The following is a 13,615-nucleotide window of genomic DNA, read 5'->3' as shown; positions in this document are numbered from 1 at the left end:
TGCATTAGCTGAATGTCATTGAAAGACTTATTTTATTATATTTTGTTCCACCTGATGTTTTATTTTAAAAGAAAGGTTGTAGTAAAGAGACTGTTTCCATGATAGAGCAGCAAAAACATATGAATGAAATCATGCAGTTTTTCTGTGAGTATTAAGACTGGTAAAATAATTTAGTGTAGGTTTTATTATCGGTGGTACTATTATCCAAATCTTAAAGAAGGCCATGAAAAGATGGGTTACTTATTTCAGTGATCACAAACTGCAACATTGACTTTTTTAATCAAACTTTTAGAATTTGTTCCTAATGGGAATTTCCAGATTATTATAATTTGTGTTGATATATTCAAATGAGCTTAGATGTTTCAACAATATTGTCTAAATATTTCAAAAGGAAAATGAATCAAATTTCAGTTTTTACAGAAGCATGTACATTATGCAATTTTCACTGTTTGAGCTTCTCTTTCATGCTGCACATAATTGACATCCATAATCCATACAGCAAAGTAACCTCTAGCAATTTTCATTTTCAGCACTGTTAATCAATCATTTACAATTTTGTGTTAATGATACTGATGAAAACAACTCAGGATGTTATGCTGAAGCTGATGACTCCTGAATAACTGGGCAACTCTTATTTCCACTGATAAAGAACAAACTGAGACTGGATTGCCAATCAGTCCATTAGTCCACTCAGCTCAGTCCTAATTTTTTTTCTTTTTTTTTTCCTCAGCATAGTAGAGGTCATTGAAAAATGCCCTCCCCAATCCCCTGCTCTTTCTGATGGGTGACATTACATTTTCAATAAGATAAATAAAAGCCAGTAAAGCCTGCTGTTTGTCAGCAGAGGCTGATATTAGGCAAAACAAGTTCCTACTGGGCTTTTTGCAGCAGAATAGCGGTCAATGGTTGTAAAGTAGAAGAAAAGTAATAAAAGTACAATCCCCAAAGATGAACAGCCATGTTTTCTCTTACTTATTTGATACAATTTATGTTTAATAATATATCTATTTACTTATTTTCAATCCAAAGGTAGCAACTGCAAAACGTCTGACTGAAAAGAACCAGAGCCTAGGAAAATTTGTCTCTCAACCCAGATGTGTTTCTGTTCTCACAACAAAATTTTCATCTTTTCCATACTTTATCTACTGCTTACCTTTGAGTTGCTTGTCCTCAGTCTTTAAACAATTGTTATACTTTTGAATCTGCCAAAAATATGTGCCAGAAGTCACAAGAAAAACACAACAAAAATCCACCTTGATTTTATACTACCTTTTACTACAATGAAAGAAACATGAATAGGGGCTTTAATTTAGTACCAGGCTAAAAGGCGGCAATTCTGCTTGTGCTTTGCAAAAAATCCCCATTTGTGTCTGTGGGTCAGCCAACAGTGACAGTTCAGAGGTCTTCACCTGGCATCTGAACGACTCAAAAATGAGCAATGGGGACGCGAAGGAGATAGCAAAGGGAAGGGTAAAATCCAGCAGCGAGTGCGGGTAGCGTCTCTGCAGAGCTAAGTCCCAAGATCACAGGGCGTTAAAAACCCCTCTCTAAAAGCATTTTGCAGCTCTCCCACACTCACCTGCATGGACCTGCTTGCACCCGTGCTGCCTTCCTGCTGGGCATTGCCACTGCTTGCTCTGGTGAGTCCTGTTAGCTGCCTGCCTGCTGCCTCAGCCCCGCCAGTGCCTCGCTTTCTCATCCCGAACCCCCTGGAGATGTTCCTATGGCTCTGACTCTTCCTACTGCCCAGCCTCTTCGCACCGGGCTCCTCCAGGTGAGGGTAGCAAGCTCCAGCCCAAGGCAGGGTAGAGGCTGTAAAAGGTCTTCAGCATTATCCCTGAATACAGGCTCTGGTCCTGACAATACTCAGGAAGAAGTGACAGGGATGCATGTTTTTCTTTCATGCTGCGAAAAACACTGTTTATTGCTGTATGGTTAGGTATAATTTTTGTGTTGTTAAAAGAATTTCCCAGCTCTTTGTGATCAAAGGTGTCATGATTATGACTTTATTCAAACTGTTTTCCTTCTTGGCATCTATCATCCAGTTCTCTTTGGATTAGTTGGTTGCCGTAACCTATAAAAATGTAAAACAAGTGAAAAATCAGATCATGAGACCCAGGAATTTGTGAATAGTATATGTTGCATCCAAGACGCAGGATTTAAATAGTTGAAATAAGACTTTTGCTTTTCAGTCACCTTTTAGATTAAAGTTTACATTAAATTAAAAAACAATCGATGTTCCAGACTTGAGCAGCATGCGCTGCCTTCTAGGATGCAATTGCAGCAATCGGTGTTATTGATGAGTACTGTCTGACTGAGGTGCTAAGGACAAAGCATTACGTGCTAGGCTGAATAATAATTTCATCTCCGTGCTGTCCTGTCGCCTCCTGCTTGAGGCTTCATTAACAAGCTCAAGATGCCTCCAATCTCTGTAGGATTCAGCTTGAATTCTTCAATGGAGTAAACAATTTTGCTTTTTTGACAGCGATAAACAGCTTCACTGATGAACAGCTATGTGATAGATATAATATGTAGGATTTATATTAATAACATGCAGCCAATCCTTCTTATTTCATATTATGATATTTTCTATGACTTAGTGTTACAGTAACCAAGAACTGTACGTACATATTCAAGGACATACGCTACCAAACTAAAATAGGATTGTCTTTGTGGAAGTAGTTTTGATGATGAAAGGGCATAGCTGTACCTGATCATTTTTTTGTTATACTGCCCCATGATATGAAGAGCTTAGCAAAACCGATGAATTACCTGATGCAGTGTGCAGCTGTCATCACCTAGTTGGTTGCAATCGGGGTTCCTCCGTGGGTGTGATACCACTTGAGCCGTATTGAAGGGAGGCCTAGGATCAATGTATCAATAAGGCTCAGATTTTTGCTTACTGATTTTTTTTTTTCTCATTGCTGCATTTTCTTCCTGCACCCAGCCCACAACTTGCTGCTGGAAGATGGTGGGAGGTTTTTAGGGAACAAGTTTCCAACTCCTGGGCACAGAAAAGGTTTCCCACCTTCCCTATCATCCATAAGCTTTATTTTTTTAATATTTTTTCTTCCAAAGCTCTCACTAATCCTGGCCCAATTAGAGCATTGAATTTGCTTCAGAAATGTATTTTTTAACTCCATGTATGACTACGCTCCAGTAGGCATTGTATGCTTCACTGAATTTCACGGTTGTCTTGCTTAAATATGGGATGGTGCCCAAGTCTACTGAAAGAACATGAAAGCCTGCTTAATCAGCAAGAGGTGGCACGTTCAGAGCTTTCTTAAAAGGATTGGAAACTTTAGGATTCATCAGAATGTAATATTCAAAACCTAAGACATGACAGGCAAGATACATCAAATGAAATATAGGGCCTGGTTTTGTTCAGCTGTGTTGTGTGGGGGTAGCACAACCCTCATTGTTCCAGGGAAAGCACAAAATTACTGACCTGCCAGGACCAGCTTGTATGGTCTTGTGTCTTGCCCTGTATGGTCTTGTGTCTTGCCCTGCAACAACTCCAGACACAGTAGGTGGGTAGGCAGGAGCCCTGCAGCCAAAGGCTAGAAGACGCACAAAATAGGATGGGTTTTTTATAAGTAGAAGGCTTTAAAAAATGTCTGTGAGAGGGTTTTTCTTCCTAAATATAGACTGTTTGTACAGAACATTGCAAGGTACAAATATAAGCTGTGATTTAATGTGATACAAGTGAAGATAGAGCCATCAGTCAAGACTGGCCAATGCTATAGAAAGCCTGTTTGAATGGTTTCATTTCTCTGACAGGTAATCGAATCAAGTTGGCTTAACCAAATTCTTATGTGTCAGCCGAGATGCAGCTCTTAGCCAATGCAACAATTTGATGTGGATTAACTGCATTTCAGTGTAAAATAACTTTGAATTTGCTAGAGGCTGAGGGCAGTAATGCTAATCAAGCCCCTGTAATACGAACAGAACAGCACAGCACCTGGTTACTGTTTTGAGATAACTTTATTAACTGCCTATGCTGTATCTCTTTCTGCTTTGTTGCAGAATGTCCAATTTCCCTAAAAAAGGAAAGTTGCTGTTAGATTTTAATTCATTTTTCCTTTAAAACTAATGCTGAAATTGGGTACATACCTGCAGCTGCCAGAGTCAACCCAGCAAAGAGGACTCCAAGCATGATGCCAGCGAGCTGTATGCTGCAGGTTCTGCTCTGCAAGCCATTTTATAAAAATGGAGCATTATTCTGATACCAATGGACAACTTGTGTAATTGGGGGATTATTTTTTATATGCACAAGTGCCTAAAACCAACCAGTTTAGATGGGCCTTGGATGCAGGCTGTCTAAACAACTTGGTTAAAAAAAATTCCGAGTTGCGCATTATCCGTAGCAGCTGTTTGCTTTCCTGTTGCCTTGAAAGTTCAACACAAAGGTGTTTTCAGAAGGAATATGTTAAATGAATTATCCTACGCTTGATGGTATGTCAGCAGTTAGCATGTCAGCGGGGCTGGATTAGATGATCTCTGGAGGCCACCTTCCAACCTTAATTGTCATATGATTCTACGATTGCTTGAGATTTTATTTTTTTCTGATTTGTTTTGTGACTGAGTGGTAACGACCAGTTCGTACTGATGGAAAACCTGTATCCTCTTTTCTAGATCAAGTTGCGTGTGTTTTAGCATGCCATACTTCTTCAACAAAACAAACTGTAGTCACTTGGAAGCGGAAGATGTTCCCAGCAATACAAGGAACCAGCTGTCCGTGATGACAGAGAAACACTGGTGTAGCGTGGTGAGCCAGACTTCACTTCTTTCCTGTTTACCTTTAATTATTAGATCAGTAGCACATCCCTGGAGGAGAACAGGGTTCCTGTAGCGTTGCAAATGAGCATTTTTACACCCAAAATCAGCATGCTGACCTGTGGTATAATGCAGTGTGAGCTTATTAATGAAAAATGGTAAACCATTTTCAGCCATAGGACAAACCGTGCAAGAGCAGGCATTTAGAACACCACAGAGCTGCTGCCACGAAAGAAAGTGTCCCAATTCATTCCTGAACATTTGAGATCAATGACTTCATATCAACACTTACCCTTGTGTCTCTTTCTTCCTTTTTTTTTTCTTCTACTATAGGAATCTTCCATATTCTGTCATGTTTCTACCTGCCTACCCTTCACTTGTAAAACAGCTACCGGTTATTTAAAAACCAAACATCTCTGTCCCATAAGCCAGGTCATGCATAGGGAGCAAACTTAGTAGAATAGAAACAAATACCATAATGCCAGTTTTTGTAACCAGAGTTGCACTTTATGTGCAGACCAAACCATAGGTTTCAGAAAAGCTGAAATAAATCTGTTGTTTAATGTCAATATTAACAAGCAGCAAATCCCTGATTTTCATAGCTTCCATTCAGCAGTAGGTACTGATTTGGATGAAAGATGCCTGGAGCACACATGTGGAAGGCAGAAATATATAATGCTTTGCTGTTTTGTCTGCTTCTCAAGAATGTATTATCCTACCCAAACAATAGTGCTTGAGAAGCTGCATTCTGAATTTCAAATGGAACCAGCCAAACTCTGTTCTGGCATCTTGTATTTATTATCTGACAAAAGCATAAATCAGGATTAACTGAGTACAGAAATGAGAGTCTAAAAATATTTTTCATGAATTAGTTGGCTCTCTTCTTAAAGTCTGAATTTACAAGCTAAACAACATAGAATGCTTTTCAGTTTAACTTTCATGCCACTGTCATTTTCATTGAATACCAACTAAAAATTCAATATAAATTTTGGATGTTCAGTTACTATTTCAACTTTCCTGTTTTATGGATGTGCTTGTAAACATGGAATTTTGGGGGTTTTTTTAGGCATTTCTGCAATCATTTTACAAATAACCTTCTGCCATCTTGCGCACGGTAATAGAGAAACCCTATTCTTTCTTTTTCCCTTTCTTTGTAAAGGAATTTTGAAACAGTTCTTTTATTATATGCAGCAAAGGCTCATAAGAATCATCATATTTTTAATGTAAAATACTCTCAAAGCTTTTTTTTTTGGTTCCACTCCTGCTTTATGTAACGACTGTTTATCTGTCTTTTCCAGGTCTAGTCTAAATAGGCTGAAGTATCTTTCTTGGACTCAGTGGGCATCATGCTGTCTGCAGCTCTACAAGAGAACATCAAAAGGCTCAGCCTCCGTCTGATACTACGATGGCTTGGAAACAGCACCCTGGCAGCTCTTGTCATCTTCATGCTAGATATTTCACAGAAACTAAGCAGCTCATGGAGTTTCAGTAAGGAAGAGCAGGAACTTATGGTATGTTCTGTTAAAGCACAATAGATGCATAGATTTCTGAATATTTCAATATTCTATTTCAATAGCTAATATCTCTTTCATTACACAATGTACAATTCACAATGTACTCCGTCGCTTCACTATCTTAATCTAATCCCTTGTAGGGCAGTAACTGTGCTAGACCAGTTATTAAGTGGAATCATCTGTAGATACGTAACAGACACTGAAATATACTTTTCTGAGGGAGGTTTTTAATCTGATACTAAACAGTAACCTATTTAAAAATTCAAAGTTACATACTGTTGTAGCTTTTAATTGGGAGTGCTAAACGTGCCAGATTATCTGCTGGATGCCCATTAAATCTGCTACTTGATTGTTCCCTGGGTTTGTTTCTGTGTGTTCTTAAAACTACAGCTCGGCCTGCACGCCTCAAGATAGAACAAGGTTACACAGAGCCAGGGAAATGGAGATTAGCACCACCCTGTGTTTCTGTCTCTTACTGTGCCTTCCAAATTGTCTGTTCCCAGCTTAGACTCATTTATGTACTATTTTCCACGCTGTATTTCCTTTTAATCCAAGTGCTTTTGTAGTCAGTACTGGCCAGATGTAACATAAGGCTCTGCTTGTTTTAACTGGGTGGGGAGCAAGGAGAAGAGAGACACAGACAAAAAAAAAAAAGAATAAAAAGAAAAACAACCACACTTTGATGATCAGATTAGACTGAAAGGTATTTATTTAGAAACAACAGCTTTGGTATTTTAAAACCAAACAACCTTTAAATCACTAGAAAGTGGGATGTCTCCCCCCACAGCCAAAACAAATCGATGCACAAAGTCTCAATATGCTTAGAATAGGAAACCTGCAGATCAGAATTTCCAAGTGTAAATCCAGAAAACAATTTCATTAAATTGGTTTTGCACTCTACAATCATAAAGGTTGAAAAACCTGTTACCAGCACTTAGATATCTACAGTTCAATTGACTGAATTGTTACTGCAGTGGAGGCAAAATTATTAACATCCTCTCCTTTCTCCCCAAGCAATAAATTAAAAAAATGTATACCGGAAGGAAGTTCACTAAAATTTTCTAGTTAAATTAACTCTCTGAAGGGAATCATCATTCTTTATTTTCTTGTAAAATTAACAAACAAATCAAAATATCAAAGGACTTAATATATCTTCAAGTATTTTCACCAAATGGATTACTCTTAGGGAACTGAACAGCTTACAAGGAAAAAGAAACATCTGTTACACAAGCTTCTGGGATAAACTCTTGTATAACCACACCTTCCAAGTCTCAGATTCTTCTCTTGACAAGGCACAAAAGGATTGTTGCTTTCAAAAGGTCCTTGTTCTCAGCTGCAAAATTGTCAGGTGTCATGTGCAAATGGAGGCTGAAAGCAGGACTAAGTTCACTTGGACACTGGGATGCTCCCATTCAATTAATGAAACAGGATGTTATTACACCACCATTAATCTTGCTTGCTGCTACAGAGATTTTTGAGCTTCAGCCGGCTTCCACTCCGTCCCTGTTTCTGGAATCAAGGTCTGCATCATCTTCATTTTAAGCAGGTCCAGTCACGACGAGGCACAGGCTTATTTGCTGTGCACTGCAGGCTTTTTGCAGGTTCAGGAAGGAAGAGGTGTTCCATCAGCCCTGCCGTGTAGCTGTGAAGCTTCTCAGCATTGCAGAGCGTAGTGCCAGGGACAGTTACCTGCACTAATGGTTAACAAGTCATTTGTAAAAGGCAGAGGGCAAGTCTTGTAGGTGACAAAGGCAACCAGACAGCAGTGAAAAAAGGACATACTTTTATAATTTCAAGGACACATTTCAGGATGCGTGTCAGGGTGCAGCTGTACATACAATAATTGAAATTACCTCCTGACCGCTTCCCCCTTTTGCACGAAGGTTTTGATCATGATTGTAGGCTTGATATACATGCCTACTGGGCTTCTTCCTAGGTTAGTTTGTCTAGCCACAAGCACCTTCCACTCTCATTCTTTCAATGGATGACAGGTGTTTAGACCTGCTTGGGATCACGCCTGATCTCCAGTGCTCAACATTACAAAGCCAGTGAGTTCAGAGGAAAATTGCCAAGCCAGTTTAACCACCCCTTACATACTGACTGGAACTTTTTCTCCAACAGCTATATTTAACTATGTCCTTTGTTATTTTTATCTTTTTTTAAACACAAGCTACATTTACCTCTGTTCAACCCTAAGGAGGGATGTCTCTGAACACTACGGCTAGTTCACACAGCAAATCCAGTCTTGTCTTTCATTTCCACTCCGTATCAAAACACAACCAGAAAGTACCAGTACTAAGAGCAGAAATCACTGTCTATTTTGTCTCTTCTAGTTTTCACTAGCAACTAAGTTTTCTAAGGCAACTCCAAACAAGAATTTCAAATTCTTTACAGCAAAGTGAGATGCAGTAGAGCTTGAAGCCAGAACCTCCAACTCGCAGTAAAAAGCACTCTGTGCTTTTCTTAACACAGCTGTGTATTTTGTCTGAATGGGAGAAACACTAACTCAGCACCTTCCCAAAATGATGGTGGTAAATGTGGTTTGATGGAGGACTGCACAGTGTCTATAAATCTATGAACATTTACCAGTAGTCCCGACAAGTCAGCACCTTCACCTAAGAACACTAGCTTGCATGTGTGTGTTCTTGTATGACATGTCACACATTCAAACCAGGCAGACAAGTGGGCAGGTCTCCCACACAGTAGTAAAGACAAGGATAGCAGCTCCCTCACAAGCATTCCGGTACTTCATAACAAGAAACATCATCTCGAGACACAGCTGCAACTGTTGGCTTAAAAACAAGCGATGTCCTACACCAATGTGTGGGAAAAGCACAGAAAAGCTGCGTCTGCCTCGATCTGCAGCCTTACAAGTATTTAAGGACAGACACAATGGATTTATCTTTTCTAATGTTTGTGAGCCCGACCGCTCCAATCCCTGCCCTAATCCTACATCTTGCAAGAAGAGGTCACAGATCACTTGTTGCAAGAGAGACTGAAGATTTTCTCAGTCCAAGACAGAACCTCCCTAGGCACAGCTGACAGAAAATCAGGTTGACAACACTCGGTGGACAGCAGCCGAAAGCAGCAGCCTTATACCTTACTCCTGAAGAGCGGCTTGGCTCCTGGCCCACAATATTCGTTGTAGATGAGTTTGAACAGAAACAAGTGAAACAATGTGATTAAGGAGGCCACGCTGAACCAGAACAGGAAGGGTAAGCCTGGGTATTGCTTGGCCATGTGTTCCTCATGAGCCAGAATAGCTTTTAGATGGAGCGTGTGTCTCAGGTCCTGCAAGTGGATCAAATCTGTTGATATATAAAGCAGTGGTGTGATGGGTTGAGTCACCATGACAGGGAACGTGTGACCTCGTGCCTCTGAGGTCAGCTCCACAGGCTCATTCATACAGCCTGCCTCACACGCATATAGTCTAACTGGCTTGTCTTGGAATTTCACAGACACGTGCAAGAAGGGCTTTCCTTCAGCATCCAGCAGAACAGCTAGATTAATCAAGTCCTTATTGTAATGGATCCCACGTAAGGAATAGCTGTTATGAAGTACGTCGGGGTCAGCCTGAAACTGAAGATGGTTTTCTGTGAACTGCAGACCCCCAAAACTAAGCACCATTCCCTGCATAAGTCCATGGACTCCAGCTGCCACAAGACCCTTGCACCCCCGTTTCTGGAGAGTTAGCTTCCACAGGTCTGAGAGCTGCAAGATCTGGGCGACGCTGGTCAGCTTTGCTGGCCACAGGTTCTCTGCGTGCATGGTCGCGTGGCCACTGAAGCAGTGGTCAGCATAGTTCAAGCTGGCTTCCATTTTTTCTCTGTCTTCACCACTAATGAGCGGGTCAAGCAGAGGAGCTGGCATGGTTGACAGCATGTAGTAGAGGGTCATGTTAACAGTCTCACTGGATGGTGTATGCGAATCTGTGATCTTTCTCATTTCAACCCCTGTAATAAAAGAAAACAACCAAAAGTCAGAGGATCACACAAGAATATGACATTAACTAGGAGAAAAAGAAAATCAAACGTGCATGTCGTTGTTCAATACACATGTGTTCTTTAATAACATCTAAGAATCTTTTGTCTGTGAAACATTGAGGTGAAATGCTTCCTTGTATTTTCTTAAGACACTTTCCCTGCTACTTGAAGTTTCAAAGCCAAGCTCTCACTAATGGCAAAGCTAGTTTGCCACACAGATGCCTTCTGGAGCTGTCACCAAGACTCCGTGAGAATGATCTGTCAAAGGAACATGCAGCTGTTTACTGGATATAAAACAGCAAGTTCTGTGTTACTTGGGCAGCTACTCCTTTATGCAAGGCCATTAAAATCGTAAGAAAAAGCATCCTTGCAGGTCAGTCCTTAAGTTCCATAAAGAAATCTGTCCTTTATACTGTCACTAGAGCTATTTCCAACTTAGAAATGACATGCTGGGCAAATCAGTGAAGTTCCCAGAGACATGAAAGCCAGCACATCCAGAGTTATGATCAGAAATGTTCTTCTGTCATTTCCGTTAAGCAGTAAGGAATACTCTACTTTTGCAAAGTACACTGGGTTCCACACCAGGAACGCTATTTTATTATCCCACAACATGCCTTCTGGTCCCTGCTAGAAACCTGTCAGGAAGAACAGAGCCTCTGGAGACCTCACAGCAACCAGGTCACTGAGCTTTGTCAGCTGCCCTCCAAAGCAAGCCTTTGGAAGTTGAGCGTTGCTTTCCTTACCTGAAATGAACAGGTCAGACCAGATCTGTTGGTGCTCCTGGAAAAGATCTTCCACCCCCATCTGCATCACCTCCAGCATCTCTTTCTTGGCTGACTCCCTCAGCTTGCTGAAGGTCTCCTCCAGCCTGGAGACCTCGATGGGCTCTGAAGTGTACACCACAGAGAGCACGGTCTCATCAAAGTGGGATTTGGGTGCCACCTGCACCCGGCTCACGAGCTTCTTGGCAGCCACCACCATAAGCACCACTTTGGCGCTCCCGGCCAGCAGCAGGCGACCGGAGGAGAGCAGGAACTGCCGCTCCTCCACCTTCTCCAGGCTGGTGGCGAAGCGGCCGCCCAGCGAGGGCGCAGAGGCCGGGGCCGACACCTCGAAGGCCGCCACCCGCTCGGTGGGGTTGGCGATGCGGATGCGCTGCAGGTAGAGCCGCGGCCGGCCCCGGTGGGCCACCACCTCCTCCCGCACCGTCACGCAGTCCCCGGCGCCCGCCCCGGGCCCGGTCTGGACGCACCGCACCCGCCGCACGGCACCGTCCCGCAGCGCCGTCAGCGTCGCCCGCGCCTCGCCGCGCCCGCCCAGCGCCCTCAGCCGCACCAGCGCCGGGTACTCGGTGGCGAGCGGCGGGCCGCCGCCGGATCCCGCCGCCGACACCCAGAGGCGGCCGGCAGCCACGTCCAGCAGCAGGAACCCGTTGCCTGCCAGCGCCAGGCCCGGCCCCGGCCCGCCGCCGGCCCCGGCCGCCTCCTCCGGCAGCGGCAGCGCATCGCCGCGCTCGGCCTGCGCCCGCCAGGCGCCCGTGGCCGCCTGCAGGCAGAGGGCGGCGGCGCCGCGGGGCTCGGTGCCCCGTCCCGCGCCCCGCCGCGCTCGCACCGCCCCCAGGTACCAGTAGGCGACGAGCAGCAGCACCAGCAGCAGCAGCAGCCGCCGCGCCCAGCTGCTGGAGAGCAGCCCCGGCAGCCCCTTCAGCCGCTGCTGCAGCCACATGGGCGGCGGCGGGGCGGCGCGGGAGTCCCGTCCCGCGGCCTCGGCGCCCCCCGCGGCCGCTGCCCGGCCCCGATCCCGCCGCGGCGCAGCGACCCTCACACCGCCATCGCCGGAAGCGCCGCGCCGCGCGGCGGCCCCGCCGTGCTTTGCGGCGCTTTGCGACGGCCGCGCCGCCCCCTGAGGAGGGGCTTGGCGGGCGGCGCCGGCAGCCCCGCCGCCGCGGGGCCGGTCCTGGCTGCGGGCCCGCCTCTGGCTGCGGCCCTGCTGCCGGCAGAGGCAGGGCGGGACGCCCCAGGCGCCATGACGGTGGCGGTGAGCCAGCAGCTGCAGCCGTCAGGGTTTGTCTCTCCCGCTCGGCTGGCTGCGCCGAGGGAGGAAACGCGGAGCGGGCCTGGAGGCGTTTTCCGTCGTTCCAGTGGCAGTTCGCTCCTCAGAGCAGAGCCGAGTGTGGGAAGCATGTTGTGTCCCGTCAGACTTTTAATGCTCTGTGTAGCAAATGGAGGAACAAACTTTAGGAAGTGACTTAGACGTGCACGTCAGGCCGGGGAAGCTTCGCGCTCCAGTGCAGCTCTCCAAAGGCGGTCAGAAGCCGTAGGGAAACACTGTGAGTTAAAACTCTGCAATTCCTGACCAGATAGAGCCAGTGAACCAGCACAGTGACAGGGAGCAGATTTCCTTAACTCCTTCCTGCAAACGAGCTGTGTGATCGCGGGAGCACTGGAATCCGTAGAACGGTGGGTGAGACCCCGTCCCTTGCACGATGCAGCCGGGCTGGTGTTTTCTGAAAAGGTCTGGTGTGCTTTGAGGCTGCTTTAAAAACAGAGTTCTGAGCCCTTCCGTTTTTAGGAAGTTGCTGCTTTGCTTGGAGCACGTGTTGCACGTACTCTTTGGAACATCTGCACTGGCAGCCGCCTCTGTTTGAAAAGACAGGCAGCCGGCTGCAGCCAGCGCGCACAAAGCAGTACAAACATAGAAACAGGAAAAAAAAATATGCCTGCTGCGTTGGCATAGCTGCAGAATGCAAACAGAGCTGTCACACAGGGGCAGTCTGAGCATGGCAGTATGAACAATGATGCATTCATGTTTTCTGGTGTGCAGAACCCCTTTCGTTTTAGAACGGAGAGATGTAACTTCACTAAAATGAGGAACTCGCAATTTTTAAAACTCTAAATCGAGTCACAGTTCCCAGTCTGAGGGTTGAAGGTGAGGGGCCAAACACCTTTACTGTGGCTCCTGGCTTGAGGGTTGAGGCTGCCAAAGATTTATCAGAGGCTTTGTCCGTGTCTGCAAAGTACTGAAGAAATCTAAAGTGAAAGTCTGTTGTGGTTTTTCTTCTTTTTTTTTTTTTTTTATTTATTGAAACTGGCGGCTTTGCAAAAGGAAGTTTTCTGAAATCACCATCTTAGGGAGAACTAGTATTTTCTTGGATTGTTGCCTGTAGTACATCGTTTGAGCATGAGAACTACTCTTTGCCTGGTAATTATGAGGGAATTCCTGCTATGGGGAGAGGGAATGAAGTAGAAGTGCTTTGAACACAAGAATATTCTCAGTGAACAAATAATAAGGGTAGTTCTTTGGGAAGATGCTGGTTTGAAGCATGCAGAATATTAGCTACAG

At 44.6% G+C, this 13,615-nt stretch overlaps 1 protein-coding gene across 1 annotated transcript; it reads right to left on the bottom strand.

Moving 5' to 3' along the window:
• Positions 1–7,005: 7,005 nt before the first annotated feature.
• On the bottom strand, positions 7,006–11,998 carry KIAA2013 (KIAA2013 ortholog). The gene is made up of 2 exons (XM_009989456.2): positions 11,017–11,998; positions 7,006–10,243 (listed from the first exon to the last, which is right to left on the bottom strand). The coding sequence occupies exons 1-2, from the start codon at positions 11,996–11,998 to the stop codon at positions 9,384–9,386; spliced, it is 1,842 nt and encodes a 613-aa protein (XP_009987758.2). The 3' UTR covers positions 7,006–9,383.
• Between the last annotated feature and the right edge of the window lie 1,617 nt (positions 11,999–13,615).

The sequence above is a fragment of the Tauraco erythrolophus genome, chromosome 23 (assembly GCF_009769465.1).
Source record: "Tauraco erythrolophus isolate bTauEry1 chromosome 23, bTauEry1.pri, whole genome shotgun sequence".
In the NCBI taxonomy this organism is placed as follows: Eukaryota; Metazoa; Chordata; class Aves; order Musophagiformes; family Musophagidae; genus Tauraco; species Tauraco erythrolophus.
The sequence above is the reverse complement of the archived record's forward strand: the minus strand, read 5'-3'. Positions and strand labels throughout refer to the sequence as shown.